At 50.1% G+C, this 20,312-nt stretch overlaps 1 protein-coding gene across 3 annotated transcripts in view; it reads right to left on the bottom strand.

Moving 5' to 3' along the window:
- Positions 1–14,739: 14,739 nt before the first annotated feature.
- CTIF (cap binding complex dependent translation initiation factor) overlaps positions 14,740–20,312 on the bottom strand; it is a 154,396-nt gene continuing 148,823 nt past the window's right edge. For all 3 annotated transcript variants that reach the window (XM_065662903.1, XM_065662905.1, XM_065662907.1), the window contains exon 12: positions 14,740–19,301. In XM_065662903.1, coding sequence (XP_065518975.1) covers positions 19,086–19,301 — 216 coding nt within the window. In that variant the 3' untranslated portion in view covers positions 14,740–19,085. The remainder of the gene's footprint in view (positions 19,302–20,312) is intronic.

Here is a 20,312-nt window from a genome sequence, read left to right as displayed (position 1 = left end):
GCTCCAGCAAGCTGCTTCTGCCTCAGTTTCCCCTTCATCCCAGTTATCTGCCCCTGTGCCTTCGACAGCATCCAGGACAGCTACCTTCCACCACCACCAGAAGCTGCTTATTTTAGAGCCTGGTGATGGCGTCTCCCCATCCTTATACACCCATTGCCCAACGGAGTGCTGCAGATGAAAGCTGCATGGCTTCCTGAAGGAGAACATGGGAAGGGAAGGTTGCAGCAGGCACATTAGTGCTGCCGCCACTGCTGGTGTTTGTAGAACCTCCACGCCACGAGACATCAAAGAGGGGATGGCACCCTGGGCTTGCAGGCAGCGGGGAGCTGAAATGCCCTTCAGGTTCAGGCAGGCCCTGCAGTTTGCTAAAAAAACCCACTTCTTATTAATCTGTGATTGAAACTGTAATTATGTCATCGCTCTGAACAGCCTCATCGACAAGTTCAGGCATGGGGAGAGCCTGAACCACTGAGGCTGGTGTGCTGCTTGCTGTGCACAGCCCAGCCTGGGCCTCCGTCCTGTGCTTGCTGCCAGGGTTATTCAGGCTGGCAAACCCCACTGTGGTCCACGGTGTCCTTTCCAGTGGTGACAAAAGGGTGCTTGGTGGCAAAGATGCTCATGGGAGCTGTGATGGACTCATGTGGTGTGTGGGCGCTGTCGCCCCACAACACTGATTGTCCTAAGCTCTGCCACCCACCTTCATGGGTGCCCAGCTATCACCACCATACACCATCACTGAGGCTGGCTTCCTCTGTTTCATGCCTGAATTGGGCCCCCTTTGCAAATGCAGAACCCAACTGCAAGGTGCTTAAACCAGACAGAAGACACTCAACACAGCCAGCACCTTAACTGAGGGGTTCCTGTGTCCCAAAAAGGCCTTTTTTTTTCTGATGCTGCTGATCTTCAGCCTCCCTAAATGCCAGCTCGGGTGGCTGATGCTGCCCCTACAACGGGCACCGGCACACACGGGGCATCTCCCATCCTGGGGATGCTCAACCCTTCCTCCACCCAGGGCTGTGTGACCCAGCAATCCCCCAGAACCACATCTCCGAGCCTTTCTGTCCCCAGGAGCTCCCAGCACTTCATCCCCCAGGAATCCAACCCTGCTCCCCCATCCCCACGCTTGCTTCTGCTCTGAAAACGCTGGTTTCAGCTTTCATTGCTCTCAGATGTTTTTTGGACCTTATTAAGTAACATTGCAAACGCTGATGTTAATTAAAATTCCTCCTAACCGCTCGCTGCTCACCCTTGTCTTGTAACCCCTCCTTAAAACCTCATTAATTTTTGGGACCTTCCCAAGCCAAGGCTCTCCAGACCCAGCTTTATTTGATGTGTTTCTCCATGCCACATTGCCTCCTCCGTTAAAAACCTCCAAGATGTAAAGCGTTGTCTGCTTTCTCTTCATCACCATCTTACTATCATTTGTCTGTCCTTGGAGCTTAGGCCTGAGGAACATCAAAAGGATTTATTGTGCTTAAGCTGGTCTTTCATCTGTGCCAGGAACACAAGGGCCGGCACTATCAACAGATACATGACATCTCATGGAAACAAGCCTTTGTCTCCCACGTTCAGGGTTGGTACAGGGGACATCTCTTCAAAAGATGACATTTTAGGAACCGAGCTCCCATCTGTTCATGATTGGACCTGGATATCTGGAAGAATGTCTACTAAATCTCTAGGGTTTGCCATTAATAATGTCTGATCTACAGGTTTTTTGGCATCCGATGCGTCCTTTGGAGATTTGTTAGGAGATGCAGACCAGGGAGAAAAACACTCAAGTGAGAAAAATCCTTCAATTTCAAAATGCACCCAACCAAGGAAGAAAAATGAACTGAATAATAGAAAACGGGGCTGGAAAAGAGCACTGGAAAACAGCTAACCTACCACTCAAACCAAGGGCAGTTCAGGTGTCCTTAAATCACTTTTGATCTATGTTTTTCCAGCCCGTTCTTACAAACCTTAAATGCAGCTCCACTGTTTTTTTTCAGGCAGTTTTTCCAGGCCTTAATTGTCCCCTCTGTAGGCAAACTGCCCTCTGTTACCCAGGCTGCATCTTCCTTCCTGCAGGTTAAACCCATGACTTCTTAGCCCTTCCTCTGCTATTATGAAGGGTTTATTTCCCTTCTCTCAGCAGCTATATTTTACGATTTACTATGTCCCCTTGCTGTTTTTCTTCTCTAAACTAAACAACCCCAGGTCCTTCAAGCTTCCTTTTCGGGATATCTTTTTATTTTCTAAGCACTTTACAGACTCTCCTTCAGACTCTCTCTGTTCACCACCTTTATTACTAAAGCATTATCTAGCATTTATTAAACATTACTTATTCAGGTAAATGCTATTTATTACAGCATCTTTATTCTTCTCGTTATTATAGAGAATTTCTATAATAGCTGTTGTCCAGCCATCTGCCAGCTCTTTATTGCTTCACAGAGGTGAGGGATGTGTGTGTTAGAGCATTTATTCTCTGCACCAAATTGCAGTAAGACCATAGGGAGGTTGGGGGGGGGGGTGGTTAATGAGAACCAGCTCAGTGGTTCCAACTTCCCAACCACCACTCGTATGTGCTTCAGGATTCCATTTCCAAAGAGGTGTGAAACACACGACAGAAATTTGTGGTTCCTCCGTGGTCCATGTAGGTTTCGGGGAACCCCTGGATGGGCTCAGTCTTAACTTGCAGGGTCCCATGGAAAATCAAGGTGAAGTCCCTTTGTCTGTGCTGGGCATGGAGTAGCACAGCAGCCCAATGTTACACGAAAGCAAGGACAAAACCACCTTTAATCCATTTTCAAATGATGATTTTCTCCACAAAGACATTTTGATAAGAAAATATATTTTGTCTTATTGCAATTAGCTTTGAGTATACAATTGCCTCCACTGATGATAAGGACCCTGGGATGACAGGAACAGCATCAAAGGTGAGATAAGCAACGGCCATCAGTACACAGCGGGTTTCTCCTTCAGACAGCGGACATCAGACCCCCTGCTAGAATAAAAACATCCAGCCCTACCCAAACACACAGAGATAGAAATATTTTTCCCCTTGAAGACCTGGCCCAGGATCAGTAAGATAAAGCAGCAAACCGTGTGCGTGCACTTTGTGTCTGCTAAGGGTGTTTTGAATGCAATGTTTTGGTAGAGATATCTGGACACATTGCAGAGATACTGGGCAAAAAGCTCCATTTACTCCCCTGCAGATATTAATTCAGGCCGTTTGACACTAAAATACCTCTGACTGCTTCTTCATACAAAGAAACATGGAGAGGGGCTTTGGACAAGGGCCTGCAGGGACAGGCCAAGGGGAATGGCTTGAACCTGCCCGAGGGGAGACTGAGCTGAGCTCTTAGGCAGAAGCTCTTCCCTGTGAGGGTGCTGAGGCGCTGGCACAGGGTGCCCAGGGAAGCTTTAAGGTCCCTTCGACCCAACCTGTTCTATGATTCCATGATTCAGTAGCATTGAGTGGTGTCAGCTCCACCGAGGGTGATGATGCTGAATCCCCCTGAGGCTCAGTTTCAAGCCCACCGTCGGTTAAAGAAGTGGCAGGAGATGCGACGCCCATGGAGTGGACATCGTCCTGGAGTTGAGGCACCGCCACCAATGCTGGGCAATGAACCGTCCCCACAGCCCCCCTTCTGGATCGAACATGCTGGATCTGGGAAGGGGTAGCTCCCAGAGCAGTTTGTACATCTGAGATGCTCAGTTGTGGCCATTACTTGAGAGGGAGAAAATGCCCTGGCATTAGGGAAATGGAGGGGAATGTAGGGAGCAGAGGGCCAGGAAGGAGGTGTGAATTTTCCTGTGGGATCCTAGTGGCTTTTCCCCTCCTTCCTTCACCTTCCTCCTCTTTGTTTCCCCTCTTTCTCCTTCCCTCAGGCCAGGACAAGTTCTTTTATAAGTTCCAGGTCCCTTGTGAAGTGACCCTTAGTCCAGGTCCTTTTAGGTGAGCAAAGCCCCTGCCAGCCACTGCTGATTAATCATTACTCCCATCCTCCTGCTTCTCAGCCTTGGTAAACTGCTCTCTATTTTCTTTTGTGTTCACAAACGGACGACAGTTAAAATAAAGCTTTTTAAAAAAACCCATTTCCTACCAAAACCTGCAGTTCGGAGACAATAAACCCTTTTGGAAAGGGTCCATGGGTAGAGGGGTTGTCCTTCTTCAGAGGTGTAGGTTAATCTGCACCAGGGCAGCAGTATCTGGAAACACGATTTCGTGGTGACATTGGTGGCCTGGCAAAGGGACATGGCAGAGGCTGGCTGTTACAACACCGAGCACTACAGCCCTCGGCATGATTTCCATTGGCACCTGCACTTGGAAGCCAAGCGGGGGACCTTTGCTCAGTTTCCTATTAACCATTTAGCTTTAGTTAAAGGCATTCACCAGTCAGCGGTCACTGGCTAAAGGAATAATCCCTAACCATCATGTCCACCTATTGTTTTTGTCACTGATCTGTCCATTTTGGTACTGAAGAGGAAGGGAGGAGATGGGTGCAAAGGGAAAAGAGGTGCGAGCTGGAGCTTTTGGGGATGAAAACCCTTACACTGCAGTATGCACAGGGATGAAGGACTGAGCAATGCCGAAACCCCCATAGTGCAGACTGAACTTGAACCCTCTCCCTGTGTATGGTTGTGAATGGGCAGTTTTGGGGGTGCACACTCATGAAGGAGGGTGAATGCATCACCCCAGTCTGCCCCAAGTGCTTTGGTCCTGGTGCCACCCCGCTGTCCCAAAGGACCAGGGGCTGCCCGTGCTGTGCTTAGCTGCTGCAGGGCTGCAAGTACCACTCCAGCTGTGTCCCTGTGTCCTTCCCACGCTGACATCCGTCCCTTGTAAGTCAGGGGGACAGCAGCAGTGACCAGGCTGCCGTCCAGCCCTTATCTCCTTCCTATTCCTTATCTGCTTCCACTAGAAATTGGATTGGGAACGGGTGCCCCGGGAGCAACACGGGGAGCTCGAAACGGAGCAGCCGATGGGGGTGGCTGATAACGGCGTTTCCTGGAGACGGAGCACTTGGGCAAGGACTCGTAGAAACAGCTCGAAGGGGCTGAGATGGGTGAGAATAAAGAACCCCTCTGCAGTGCTGGATTCATCTGCCAGCACCGAGATCCTGTCTGACACCTCGGAGGGGAAACAAACCTGCAAGGGACCCTGAGAACCACACCAGGCTGCCCAGAGAAGCTGCGGCTGCCCCATCCCTGGCAGTGCTCAAGGCCAGGTTGGACACAGGGGCTTGGAGCAAGCTGCTCCAGTGGAAGGGGTCCCTGCCCGTGGCAGGGGTTGGAGCTGGATGAGCTTTAAGGTCCCTTCCAACACAAACCAGACTGGGATTCTATGGCCCGGGGTGACCCTGTGAGGCTGCAGAGGATGGACAATGCTGGTGGCCAAAGCTGTACCTCTCATGAACTGGGAGTGAAAAGGGCAGCTCATGCACTTGGAGCGGGTCATGGCTGGAGATGAAGACTTGTGCTGTGAAACACCCCAAGGCAGCAAGGTCAGGCTGCCAGCGGGTGAGTGATGCGGGTCAAGCACAGGTATCGTAGTGAAGCACAGGTATGGTCCCCTGGGACCAGTGAGGAATTAACACCAGGGCAACTCACCCCCACATGCCCTCATCCCATGCATACGTGGTCCCAGGTGGTAAGGGGCAGTCATACCCCAGTGAGACCTTGGGCTGATGTGGGGTTGGGGTTTGCACACACACACAGGGGTGACAGTAAGGGACAGAGGCCACCGGTTGTCCTCCAGAGACCTCCGTAGTGCTCTGGGTGGAAAGCGCGATGGTGCCCTGCCGTCTGGGCTCAATTCCAGGCTCGTCATGGGACTCCCAGCAAATCCCCCGGGGCAATCCGATCTCCGGGGCGCTGGGCACCTATCCCTCCCTCCGGCACGCAGGGTTTTCCACGCTTTAAGGTGCCAAAGTCCATTGACAGTCCTGGTGTGACGGGCACACCCGAGGGCAGCCTGTGCCACCCTTCATAGGACAATGCAGGTCACCCAGCGGGGAGGAAAGGAAGCAAAGTGCGAGAGGGATGAAGCCACTTCACACCAGTGTGTGAAACCTCGGAGAGAAGACATCAATCACCCCTGTGACACATCCAAACAGCCGAGGTTACACCGCTGCTCCTAGATGTTAGCCGGTTTTATTTCACGGAGCAGTCAGACTTGATGATGAAACTGTCTGAAGCTTCATGGAGACAAATGACACATGTTTCCCAGTAGTCCTTGAATGGCTATCAAATGTGTCATAGTTAGGAGCCAGCCTGGAGGGACTTTTTCTCCAGTAGATCCTATTCCAGGAAATGAGTCTGCCCTGTGCATTCCCTAAATTTGCCAGTGATCAGGGAGGCTTCTTCGTTAAAAGTAGAAGGTCTGTTTTGGTGAAGTTTCTACTAACTCTTGAATAACTTAGGAGGTGAAATAACCATGTGGTTAAAGTCCCTGCTCTTGGAGGAGATGGTCGGCTCGTCAGGAAGCACAGCTCTCCCAGGAGTGACGCAGTGCCATTCCTCCTCTGCAGCTCTGCTGGGGTCTGATGTGAAACCTTCATAACCATGTCCTTGTGCTGCTGCTCATGGCCCAGAGGGGACCTTCCTCACCCCAAGTGAGGTGCTCAGCCTTGTACGTGCTCTCTGCACCATCCACACACCTTTGCATGGGTGCCAGCAGCTTGCACAACCCACGGGGATGGGGTCAGGGATGTGGAGCACAGCACTGGCTCCCAATCCCATGGCGTGTGTCCAGGCAGGCAAATTCATCTCCACTATGGGGTGGCCACTTGGAAACTGAGGGTGCTGAGGCGCTGGCAGAGGGTGCCCAGAGAAGCTGTGGCTGCCCCATCCCTGGCAGTGCTCAAGGCCAGGTTGGACACAGGGGCTTGGAGCAAGCTGCTCCAGTGGAAGGGGTCCCTGCCCGTGGCAGGGGTTGGAGCTGGATGAGCTTTAAGGTCCCTTCCAACCCAAACCATTCGATGGTTCTATGATTTGGAATAGTGTCAGGTCCATATGAACCCCTTGGTGATGGTGGAAGGCTGCCTGGAAGCCAAACTAGCTGGCATGGGACAAAACTGTGCCAAAAAGCCCTCAAAGCATCCCCAGTGTAAGGAACTGTGATCCTTTTGCACAGTGTGGTACCCACCAAAACTGCTCCCATCCTGGGCTGGGCTGAGCCAGACTCAGGGCTGACCTATGTGTGGCACAAGGAAGGCTTGGTCAGCCTGCACTACCCCAACCCCAAATACCTGACATGAAACAAGTGACTGAGGCCACCACATCACCATCTCCAACAGGAAATAACGGCAAGAGCCTCTCCAAGCAGATGAGGCAGCCAAACTCCAGCAAAATCACAGACAGAGCAGAAGAAATCCAGTGCCCCCCCCCTTTATGTCCCTCCCCATGAACTCTTTTAAACTTGGAAAAGCCAAACCAGGGCTGAGTTCAGCCTCAGTTCAAGTAATAGATAAAGTTCAACTCATTTCTAATTTTATCCCTAAATTTCCCACCAGGAAGCAGGCTCCGGCACATGTGGATAATCCAGCTCTGACCATCACCCCTCCATCAGCCCCCTGGGGTGTCCTCAAACCACCAGGTGGGATGAAGAACAAGGACATGTGTCCCAGCCATCCCATGAGAGCATCTCCTGGATGCAGGATCATGGTGCATCGCTATCCCATGTGGCTGGCCAGGTCTCCACATCACGGCTGCTTGGGCTTGCCTTTCCTCAGGGCTCTTCTGGGTATCCCTGTTTCACTGCTTCCCTTAGGATCCAGTGCCAAAGGGGGCAATTAAGTAGAGGAGAGGGTAATTAGGGGAGGAACAGGGCTGTTCATAGAAAGGCAAGAGGAGCATGAGGCTCCCTGCAACCTCCTAGCAGCATTTCCATGGGTGATGCTGGTGCACATGGATGGTGGCGATTGAAGGTGGGATTTTGGGATGTGAACCCAGAAAACCCCAGTCAAAGTGCGTGCAGCAGCACAAAACCCTTGCGCAAGGTGGTGGGATCTAAATGGGAACTCCAGGGAGCAGGATGGTCGCCTCTATCCAAAAAGGTGAGTGCAGATGGGGACAGGCACAAGGAGAACTTGTTATCCCTGGGGAGCAGACATCCATGGCTGTGGAAAGGGAGAGGAGGTGGCCAAATGTGAGAGCATGGAGCTGGAGAGGGGAAGGAGCCCTGTCTGCAAGCACGAAAGAAGCAAAGGGAAATTCGGGTTACAGGACAGAGACCAAATAGGGCAAAAAATAGGTAAATAAGGCCAAAAATCAGAACCCAAGCAGCAAAGCTGGGCTATTTGGGCACTGGGATAGCAGTGAGCCCCTGCAGCACTGCTTTTAAGTGCTCACAGAAGCAACAGAAGTGCAATTTTATATGAAGAATACACATGAGGATGTGTCCACGCAGTGATGTAAAAACCACCTGCAATCCCCACATGCAGCACAATCCCTCTCCAAAATGCTCCATCACCCCCCCCCCCCCCCGAGAAAGACTGCTTTTATCTTTAGGAAACCAGCCCAAACCCCTTGTTTTCAAGCAGACACGCTGCATTTTTGTGCTTTAGAAGAAGAGCAGAGCAGGGCTGCAAACTGGGGTTTGATTTCTCGCACGAGTTGTAAAACACAGCCCTAGGGATAGAAGTTACCTTTGCTGTAAAACAATCCACGACCTGGATTTCACAACCGCTGTCGTCTTTCTCTCCCCAGAGCAGTATTTTACAGCGTTTGCCCTCAAACCAGTTTTTCACCAGATGATGTGTAATTGCCACCAGACAGGTTTCTGCTAACCCACCTCCTGACGCAGTTTGTCCTCCCACCCTCACGCTGCTGCAGTCGCTGATTTACCGAACCTGGCCTCTTCCAGACTTGCTTTGAAGGGTGAATTTGAGCTGTTTCAGAGCTCAAACATTAAAAATAACAGCAAATGTTGCTACAAAACTGATCTCTGAGCTTGAAGGTGCCCTTCTCACCCAATGTGCTGGTGGCACTAACTACTGGGAGAGTGAAAGGCCAAGGGGAATGGCTTGAACCTGCCCGAGGGGAGACTGAGCTGAGCTCTTAGGCAGAAGCTCTTCCCTGTGAGGGTGCTGAGGCGCTGGCACAGGGTGCCCAGAGAAGCTGTGGCTGCCCCATCCCTGGGAGTGCTCTAGGCCAGGTTGGACACAGGGGCTTGGAGCAAGCTGCTCCAGTGGAAGGGGTCCCTGCCCGTGGCAGGGGTTGGAGCTGGAGGAGCTTTAAGGTCATAGAACAGAGTAGAATAGAATCATAGAATAGAATCATAGAAGAGTCAGGGTTGGAAAGGACCTCAAGATCACCCAGTTCCAACCCCCCTGCCATGGGCAGGGACACCTCACACTAAACCATCCCATCCAAGGCTTTGTCCAGCCTGGCCTTGAACACTGCCAGGGATGGAGCACTCACAACCTCCCTGGGCAACCTATTCCAGTGCTTCACCACCCTAACAGGAAAGAATTTCCTCCTTAGATCCAATCTAAACTTCCCCTGTTTAAGTTTTAACCCGTTACCCCTTGTCCTGTCACTACAGTCCCTGACGAAGAGTCCCTCCCCAGCATCCCTATAGGCCCCCTTCGGATACTGGAAGGCTGCTATGAGGTCTCCATGCAGCCTTCTCTTCTCCAGGCTGAACAGCCCCAACTCTCTCAGCCTGTCTTCATACCCTTAAACACAAACCATTAAACCCAAACCAGCCTGGGACTGTGTTATTCTATTATTCTATGGTTCTATGGTTCTGTGTGGTCTCATGTCTCTGTCCCTGGGGCTGATGGATGAGGAGAAATACCTGGAGGTATCTGAAGGATTAAGGGCTGCGCTGGGAGTTTCTGGGAGGGCCAAGCCCCAGCTAAGGTCCCTGATTGCCCACTGGGGTTTGGAGAGGGGACGGCAGGTGAAGAAGATGGTCCTGCAAGGCTGCTGGAGGGGATGAACCTGCAGGATACTGCATCCATCCCACTGCTATGGGCCCTTCTTCAAGGTATTAAAACACAAACTTCCCCTTAGTGTAAGTCCTGAGACCTGTCTGGGACATACTTACCTGCAGTAAGGGAGATCTGTAGCTCTGGGGCATGTCTGGACAGCACAGTGGAGGATTTCTCCCTCTCCGTGGTGGTCCAAGCTAAGAGAGAACCGCTATGGTTCAGGAGATGTTATCAAGGATGGGAGCAGTCAATGCTCATCGGGATTTCATCCAGGTTTTATGCCATGGACAAAGAGGTACAAGTGGCAGATACTTGGCTGTGGTTGACATGTGGGACCTGGGGAACCCTCAGCTCAGCCAATGCATGATCATGGCACATCACGCTGATGCTGCTCACATGTGCATGGCGCTCTGGCTCTGGCTACAGCCACAGGGGATTGCACATCTGATGCTGGGGCATGGGGCTGTGTGCCCAGAAAGCCCAGGCTGCTGCAGACCTCACTATCGTTATTTCAAAGGGGAGAGATTGCTGCTTGTTCCCCATCTCCACTATCAGGACAACAATCAAAGGGAACTCCTGTCTGGTGCAGGCATGAAGCAAGAGCTGATGGGATTTGTCTTTGGACCAGGAAGCCTGGGGATGGCACTGGTAGCTCTGAGCATCCCCCAGGTAAAACCCAGGGCTGCCTGCAGAAGTGTGGAAACGGTCCCTATAACCACCCATTTTGGCTTTGCACAGGTTCTAGATGCTCAGGAACCTCACAGGCTGCTTTCTACACCTCTCCTGCGTGTTCAGATGCTCACTGCAGCCCAGTTCCACAGCCAGCCACATCAATACCAGTTGCAAAGGCACTGATCTGCTCCAGGCCCTGGTTTCTTCTCACAGCTCCATCATCAGTGGGTCACCAGCAGCATCAGCAAGGTCTGTGCAGCTCCCTCCCCATCTTGGCAGTGAATCTACACATTCCTGCTATGTATTTGGACATCTGGGAATGACACATGGGGATGGACTTTAAATGCTGATGTATTTCCTCTGGAGGGGCTGGAAGATGAGGTGCAGAGGTTGAAGAAGCCCCAGCACCATGCAATGCGAAGTGGAGGTGACTGCTGCTCCCATCAGGACTTTGCCACCTCCCAGCATCTCTTTAAAAAGTGGAAACTCTTGATGGGAAAGCTCTATGGGAAGTTATTGAAAAGGTCTGTGCTAATAAAGTCCACTTTGTTTAAATGTTACTGCTACAGCAACATAACATACATTGAAACAAAATGCTTTGTTTGGTGAAAGACTCGGGCGATTTAGGGCGGAATGGTATTTTGAAATCTCGGCTTTTCTCTTGAGAGGGATGTTTGCATTTTTCCCCATTAACTCTGTGGCATGGCTATGACTGGTGGGAAATGGTTAGCCAGCGTTGATCCAGCACAGGATGAGGCATCCGTTTAGCATTCAATCCACCAAGGCTTTGCTCTTTGCAACCACTAACCCCCCTTGAAGGCTGCAGCTCTGAGGGGAGCGATGCCATTTCATGGGGCAGAGGAACCTAAACCTCCCTAAGGCAGCTCCATTTCCGTGGCCTGCCCTGGGACCATCCATCCTTGAGAGCCCATGCTCATCTTAACAATGAGGATAACCAGAGCAACATTCCAAGAGTCACAGGCATCCCTGGAAATCAAATCATTACATGACAGCCCAAAGATGGGGTATGTTTTGTAGGAATCCGCATCTAGGAATTAGTTCAGAGAAGTCCTGAGGAGGGGGACAGAAAAAGCCAGGCTCAGCAGTCACATTTATGTGGCCACATGAGAATTCAGCTTTATAATTAGAGATCATAATATAGGATCCAAAAGGAAGAGTTCGTATAACAGAAGGCTCAGGGGAAACCTTACCACTATGTTCCAGTATTTAAAGGGTAGCTACAGTGCAGGCTCCCATGGAAAAGATGGGGGGGTGATGGGCACAAGTTACTCCTGGGGACATTCCAGTTGGACACAAGGGGAAAATTCTTCCCAATGAGAACAACCAGCCATGGGAATAATCTCCTCAGGGAAGTGGTGGATTCCCTGAAGTTGGACACTGTTAAGACTGGGCTGGACTGGGTGCTGGGGTATCTGGTGCAGGTCATGCTGTGCCTAGAAAGGTTGGACCAAATGATTCTTGAGGTCTCTTCCAACCTGGTATGACTGTATGATCCTATACAATTTTATAATGTGCATTATTGCTTTAATATTGTTGCTCGTTCTGCACCCCAAGCAATAATTGCTTCAGCTACAGATCAGCTTGCAAAACACAGCAGCAATGCTGCTACAGTATGTGTGAATGTGCTTTGTCACTTAGGATTCATCTTTGTTACCCACTTCGCCAACAGCACGAGCATTTAATAACTCCTTTTAGTATCCAGTATTAGATATAATGCTGCTGGAAGAGGAGAACAACCTCTATCTGCAGGTTTGCTGTGTTTTAGGAAGGCCGAGGAAACTTTGATTCATGGGGTTGCTTTATTTGCTGTTGTCTGGGGTTTTGGCAGCCACAAGGAATTCACAGGGATGCTCCTGCACCTTGAAAGCTTCAGATCTGAGCAGTGCCCATCCATCTGCTCCAGAACCTTGTGTTCGCTGCAGGCTGCTTTCTCATTTAACATCTCAGTGGTCCCAGGGAACGTCCCCTCTCTTGGCTGCTCCAATCCCAACTCCACTGTTGATAAGCTCTGCCTGAGCTGGTCCAGATGCCTTGATGGAACAAACCACACTCCAGTCCCAACACACCCTGGAGCTGTAGGGCCTTGTTAGGGAGGCTGATGGGGACATTTAGAGATGGATCCTTGGAAAGGGTGGCTTTGGAGGAGATATGGATGGTTTCATCCCTCATTTACTAGCAGTGATTTGTCTCGCTTGCTGCAAAACTTCCACCCACTTGAAGCAGCAACAGGAATCATGGGAAGGACACAGGAGAGTCATTAGAAGTACCATGATAAACCCAGCTCCTACTGGGTCAGCTTTTCAGTGGCAGATGGCATGGACCAGCCCATTGTTTTTCCCTGTGCTATCATCAAAATAACCCAAAGCAACATCTGGTGATTGCCCAAAGGACTGAACAGGGGGTTTACAGCTTACGCAAATAGCCAGGAATGAGCCCGTGGTCCATCACAAGGCAATTTGGGGAGGCAATGGGAAATCTGCCCTCCATCACTACAGGTTTTACGATCAGGTTGGAAAACTCCCTCAGGAAGGGTGCTGGTGTGTTTGGTCCTGCTGTGGGGCAGAAGGACGGAGCAGATGGAGCCCCACATCACAACAAACACTGCCCGGTACATCATGTCGTTGACCTTCTGTGTCAGCACTGAGATGAGGTGTGGGGACACTGCTGTCCCGCGTGTGAGACCCACTCTGGGCGTGCTGCTCTAGGGACCTGCAGCAGAAACGGGTTTTGGGGGCGAATAAAGCACAAGGGGTTGTGAAAAAGGGAAGCAAACATCATGGACCAGCTTGGCTCCATGAAGGACATGGGTCACTCTCCACCACCTGACCTTGGCTATGTCTAATTTACTAGTGTGGATGTTGCCTGTGATGGCTGAGACCTTAAATGCAGGCAAAAGGGCGGAAAAAAATGAGCTCTTTGGGAAAATTGAGTTAAGCTCATATAAAATGCTTTCCATGGACTGTAAGGTTAGTAAGTAGATCCTAGGAGATGCAAGAGGAGATGATCCTGAAAGCTAGCAGCATAAGTCAGGAAGCATTTAATAAACCCAAGGCTCTCTCCCTAAGCAGATACGGGGTTGCCTGGACCACTGGGTCACTTGCACTGCCTCTCATTGATTTACTCATGGGCTCACAGCGATGAGCGGAGCCCCCAGCCAGGAGGGATCCCTCTGCCTCAGCCCCACCTTCTACCACCTCCTGTGAGCCTTCATGCTGCAGGTCGGCCGGGGTCCCAGCACACACACGGTCACGTACAGCGTTTCACAACAGCGTTTCTTCAAAAGCAGGAACTGTTTCACCTCCAAGCCGCTGGCCACAGCCCAGTAACACAGGGGCACAACGCTCACCTCCTGTGACCTGCGCGGCCTCCCGAGCCAATGCATGCATTCCAGTTAGCCAAAAATGAATTGGCTCGGCTTAGAGAAGGGTTTTCCAGAGCTGACTTCTATGAAAAACTGCTTTCCCAAACATGTTGCAAAAGGTTGGATGCCCCATCCCTGGCAGTGCTCAAGGCCAGGTTGGACACAGAGGCTTGGAGCAAGCTGCTCCAGTGGAAGGGGTCCCTGCCCGTGGCAGGGGTTGGAGCTGGAGGAGCTTTAAGGGCCCTTCCAACCCAATTCTGTGACTGTGCTAGAAGCAGAAGTGGTTTGTGAGCCCTCACTGCTGCTGTGTGCTGCAGCACTGGGTGAAGTGGATGTGGTACATGTGGGGTCCTCAAGCAGACCTCCAGGTCCAGCTGAGGTTGGACACAAAGAGGTGGCTGGGCAATTCCCTTGGGACAGAGGCCAGGGAGTAGGTGGCTGTGGAGGCAGAGACAAGAGAGGGGCCTAATCCATCACCTAAGGACTTCTGAGCCCTTTGCACCACTCCCATGGGCTTCATTCTCACCCCATAAGAAAGGGGTAGAGGGATAAACTCAACCGGAGCCATATCACTGTGAAGGATCCGACCTGGCACCAGGACAGAAGGCGCAGTCCCTTTGCCACATTTCCAAGCAGAGAGTGGGATGTTTTGTTAGGGATGTTCTTGCCCTCCATATCTTCCCCTTCTTCCATCATAAACAAAAGGAGGGTCTCTCCCAGACCAGCACAAGCGATAGCGCACACCCAGAAAGAGATGGGAAGATGTCAAGCTTTAAACATTTATTACTTGATGATCCATTTTATAGCATACAGTGGGTCTGGATGTTCTATAAACAAAGACTGAATTGCCACAAAGAATTATTAGCTCCCTTGTTGTAACAGTCTCTGGAATCTGAAAACAACAACTTTGTGTTTTCTCTAGTATGAATACCTAGCCTTTATTCTCCCCAAAACATTTTTTCATCTTTTTGTTTTCTTAAAAGCGCTCAGTTTAACAAATAGGATTAAATTAAAAATGTCGCTTTTTCAAATGCAAATAAATACATTTAAAAAATAATAATAATGAACTGCTAGCATTAACTCTGTGTTCTGCAGGGCACCGCAGCTCCCTTGGTTATCCACAGTGGACTTTGCAACCCTTAGTGTCGTTCCTCCTGAAAAAATACTGAAAGTGTCACTGGGACTGGCTAATAGCTAACACCAAGAAGAGCAAAATTAGTGTAAAGCCATAAAATACCTAGCGGAGAAATAAAGTAAAATAAAATCATATTTAAGATTTTTGGGAGGCTTCCAAGTGAGGGATGTTATAAAAATAAGCATGAAAATAAATCATAAGTTATTCTGACAAGTTTTCCTTCAGAGCCATCAATCATGACAAGAATAGACACTAATTAGTCTCCATCAGGGGAACAGAGGAACCAAGCAAATTGCCTAGTTTTCCTTTTTTTCCCCCCATTTTCATTTCACCTCCATAGACATGAGACTTCTCCAAGCAGGGGTGAAACCCCTCATGGGAGAGAACGGAGCAAGTCACTTTGTGGGTAGCAAAAACCTTCAATTTGGAAATGATTTCACTGGGAATGAGGTGAATTGGATGCTGTGGAGTCTGGCAGGGAGCTGGCAAAGCTGCTCTGCATCCGAGGGGGACCAGCACGGTGGTGGTGCAGAGCATCGCTCCTCTGCAGATGCTTCAGACACTCACCTTTACACTAGCCCGAGGTTTGGCCACACACACATTTGGCCTGAGGAGGTTATTTTCCCCTTTGCTGATGTAGCCACATGGGGACAACACACTAAATCCCCACACGGACACTCCTATTGAGCAGTGAAGACAAAACCTGTCTAATTCAGGGAGACATAGCCAGTCGCTTTGCGCCTTCACAATCTGGTCTAGTGGAAGGTGTCCCTGCCAGTGGCAGGGGGGTTAGAACGTTAAGGTCCCTTCCAACCCGAACCAGCCTGGGATTCAGTGAAACACACTCTTTGGTGACTGTTTCTGAAGAAAGCCAAAAAAGAGAAGTAAATACTCAATGACATCACCAGGAATCCCAAAACCTTCCCAGTGCTGCTCCCCGTCCTGCCCTATCAAATGAACTTGTGGCACCTCTTTTCCCAGCATGGTTCTATGGTTAATGATGCCACGTGCCTGCCAGCTCCGTCCTAACGGACTTCAGCAAGGTAACATTGGCAGCACATAATTATGGGAAGAAAAACCCAACATTCTGGTCAACATTTTGACTCTCACACATTAACAGAGTGACCGATGTACCAAAGCAGTTAATGGCTGCATGAATGTACGTTAATAGCAGAGATAAATGGCAAGACATTAAAAAACAACGCATTTCACATAGAAGTTCTTCAGTGGGAGAAACCCCAGTGTTGGAGGGGAAAGCCTTGGGCAAGCCTGGTTATTGGGGGGTTGCAGGATTGCACCCCAATGGGAAAAGTGAATAAACCTTCACAGCTGGTAGGGATAGGGTAATGCTTAAGCAGAAATACGGCCATGTGGCTTACACTTTGCGGCTGAATGCCTCCTGCTGCGCTGATGGGTGAAAATACAAGATTCTTGAAGCAAAATCCCCAATTGTCCGGGAAAGGGATAAGTGGCAGAGGCCAGAGCAGTGACCTGGATCACTGTAGGGAGGATCCCTGGCACCCCAACTCATCAGGCTGTCCCCTGGTTTAGGGACTTTCTGTTCTTTAAAAACAACAAGAAGACAGAAGTGGTTTTCAGGTCTTCTCCCAGAAGACCAATGCTGTGCCTGGGTGCGCTGCGATGGGTTTTATATCCCCTTCACATCTGCTCCCCGAGAAACCAAGGAACAGGAAAAGCCAAAAGCAATGGGAGCAACCCTGAGCCTTATAATACTGACGGGCTTTGCTGCCTTAATCAGCTGCTCATTAACACTATCAAACCCCATTGCTAATAACAAAGTTGACCCAACGCAAGGCGCCATCACCATGTGAAGATCCCAGGCTTGAATCCACGAAGTAGAAATCAGTTTTTCCAGACAGTTCCAGGGCATTCCAGCAGTCATTTTGCTGCTTTCTGGGTAGACTGGAGAACTGAATCTGCTGTTTCCAGCTCGTTCCTCTTGCTGCATATGCGGATTTGAAACCGCATCTGCAGACAAACAGATGAATATTCAAATAATATCGAACTACAGCAGCAGGTCTCTTGCCTCCTGCAATGTTTTGTCTGCTGGAAATTTCTGCCCTTTAAATGTTGCAGCGAAAGCTTCCTCCCCATCACAGACAGACCAACACATTCATAAGGCACCCGAGAACATACTGCACATCCAGAGAGGTCAGGGTGAAATCTCTCTTCTCTACAAACCATCAGAAATTCAACATCTTGCTTGAAAAAAGGGGTTTGAGCTGCTGAGTTCAGACCCAGGCTGCCTGGTCCAGGGTCCATGTGTGCTGGCGTGGTGGCGTAAATTCTCTTCTTATCACCAAGAAAGGAAAGGAAAGGAAATAGTGAGAAGAAAACAGGATGGGCTGCCAACATCATGTCTTCTCCAGCTCCCATTCCACTGCGCAGATGGGATGGTGCAGCTCACATCCCCATTAGGCTTCACCAAAATAAGCACCTGAAGTGATTTGGTAAGTCAAAACATTACTAGACAAGCAAACAAGGAGACCACCAAGTCTTGATCATGCTCTGGGGTGTGATGCAACTGTGTGGCATTCCTCCCTGCCAGCCTCCTTGCCCTCTGGGCATTTCCACACCAAGCAGCATCTCTCCATCACCCCCTGCAGCCACCCTCTCTCTCAGGATGCTCCAGCATGGAGCCACACACTGATCCCAGAGCAAACTCTCCCTCTCCAAATACATCACCCAACCCTCAATGACATGGTGCTACTTACACTAAACACAGGACAGAGCCACTCCTGTACACCGCACACCTAGAAACACTGGATAGCAAATTCAGCTAGTTAGAAGCCAGCCTCAAAACCTCTATTTTTGGCTTTTCCTATGTTTTCCTTTTCCTTTTTTTCCCTCCTTTTTGCCATACGCTGCTTGTCTTCTCTATGCAGTCTCCAAAAGAACATCAAACCTTCATTTCTCCCTCGCCCCGTACGTTATTAGGCCCAACTATAACAGGCCTGGATTTAAATGTATAATTACAACCATAACAGTAATTACAATAAAGCACTCCTTCAATGGAAACAAAAAAAGTTACTACAGAAAAAAAGAAGGGTTATAGTGGCTGAGGGATAATGGCGACTTGAGCAGCAAGAGCCGCGGAATCCCCTGTGTCCCAGAGCTCACAGCTCAAGGGACACGTTTCTCAATCCATCGAGGAGGTTACTGGCAAGATGACGGTGGGTACGTTACTTCTGATCCCTTTAAAACACTCCTTTTGCTTCAGCATCTTCAGGTAACCCGTCATTCAGCTCACGGGAAGGCATTGCTTTTCCTCACCCCCGAGCTGCTTGCAACTGTCCGTGCGACGATACAGTGAAATAGGAGGAAAATACAAACACTTGAGAGAAAGAAAACCCAGTGCAAATGAGAAAGTCATCCCGCTCTCTGATCTGCTTTCAAAGGGGTGGCGAGTGGAGGGGACACACACAAACACACACAGAAAGTCAAAGACAAGAGGAGGGGAGGGTGGGGGGGAGAGAAAACCTAACGCAAGCCCCACTCGACAAAAGCCATCAATTATGAGCGTCTGGTGTAGTGTGTGTCTGGCTTTGTCCTCCCGAGACATCTGCTGCCTGCTGTCTCCTGCCAGTTGGCGGGGCAAGGCAGGAGGACGGCGTGAAAACAATACTAGCCCCCACTTGGATTCATTTTTTTCCCTTCAAATTCTCTGTCTTCTTTCGAAAGCCAAACAATAACCCGGCGGGATGCGCTGCTGCTGCTTGAGCAATGAGTTCAGGAAAAGAAACCCCTAAAACAAAACCACGGCAGGGAAGAGGGGTGGCACTTGGCGACGCAGCCAAAAAAGAAACATGCTTCTCCCTCCCCACCCCACAAACGTATTCTCAAGCATGCTGGGGTTTGGTCTGCTGGGGGATTTAAATCGGAAAAGCTCTTGACACATCCCGTCGAGGCGCACATCTTCTTCTCGTCCCTTCCCACCCCATCTTGCCCTCTCCCCTCAAGCCGTCAGTTTTTGGATGGTCTTGTTGTAGTACTGCGTGATGGTGGGAGTCAGCGGGTTCCAGTTGTTGGCGTGCAGCTCAATGACCTCCAGCAGCAGGGACCGCGTCAGCATGGACTCGGAGGGACACAGCATCTTGTCACGAGCTATCGCCAACAGCTCCGTCATCATCTCGGGCAGCTGCTCCTCCAGCAGACGGCCGCTGCTCTGCAGCTGTCAGGAGAAGAAGGGGTCAGCCATGGCATAGTGATCCTTAGGGGTCCCTTCCACATTGAGATACTCTATGATTCTATCATATTAAAGCACCCCACCAGCTCCTACAGGCGCCTTCCATCCCTCCAATTCTCCCCTGCTCGCTGTGGCAGGGCAAACAAGCAAGGTTAAAGGCATCATGGCTTTTGAAAACCAAAACCACCCGTCAGCAGGCTCCAAGAGCTGAACATGAAGGGTGAGGTTTTCAAAAGCATCCTTGCCGGGCTGCTGGAGGAGTGAATGGCTCAGCTCCCACTGACTTCAAAGGCAGCAACACGGGATTACCTTTGGAAAGAAAGAAATCCCACCTAAAAATCAAGCTATTGTCAAAACAAAGTGCAGGCTGTGATGTGGTATTCCTGCCTTTTACCTGGCCCTTCATTTACACGCTGATTCACAGCTGTCAGTGACTCCCAGTCATTAATCGGAATAAGCAGAGCCCTCCTGTATGCATAACAAATCCTGCCCTGCGAGATCTGCATTTATATCCGTCATGCTGCTTCTCTGAGGGCTTTTTAAGACAATTACTCCTTGGAGAGCCTCTATGGAGCAGCACAAGTTCCAGGTGGTCCCACAGAGGAGTAGGTCCGAGGATGGTGTGGACAGCAATGAGTCCACCATCACAAAAGGCTCACGAGGTTTGTACACATTGCTCCCCAAAGCCCTGACATTAAATAATCAAACTCTCCTCGGTTGCCTGTTGCTTTGCTGAATTTCAACCATTCAGACTGCAATTAAACCACTCTTTGCTAGGAAAGCATCCATCCCCATGGACCAATCACTTCCCAAAAGCAAAACTAACGAATCTCAGCTATATTTGTACCAGCATCTCCCTGCAAAGCTGCTGCTGAGCACAGCAAACCTCTCCATGTGACTAGGTTTTGCTCAAATACAAGTGTTTTTGTGCTTAAAAAGATAAATGGGGGGTGAGGTATGAAGGAATGAGGATGATGTAATTTTGTGATGAGAGCC

Source organism: Lathamus discolor, chromosome Z, assembly GCF_037157495.1.
Source record: "Lathamus discolor isolate bLatDis1 chromosome Z, bLatDis1.hap1, whole genome shotgun sequence".
In the NCBI taxonomy this organism is placed as follows: domain Eukaryota; kingdom Metazoa; phylum Chordata; class Aves; order Psittaciformes; family Psittacidae; genus Lathamus; species Lathamus discolor.
The sequence above is the reverse complement of the archived record's forward strand: the minus strand, read 5'-3'. Positions and strand labels throughout refer to the sequence as shown.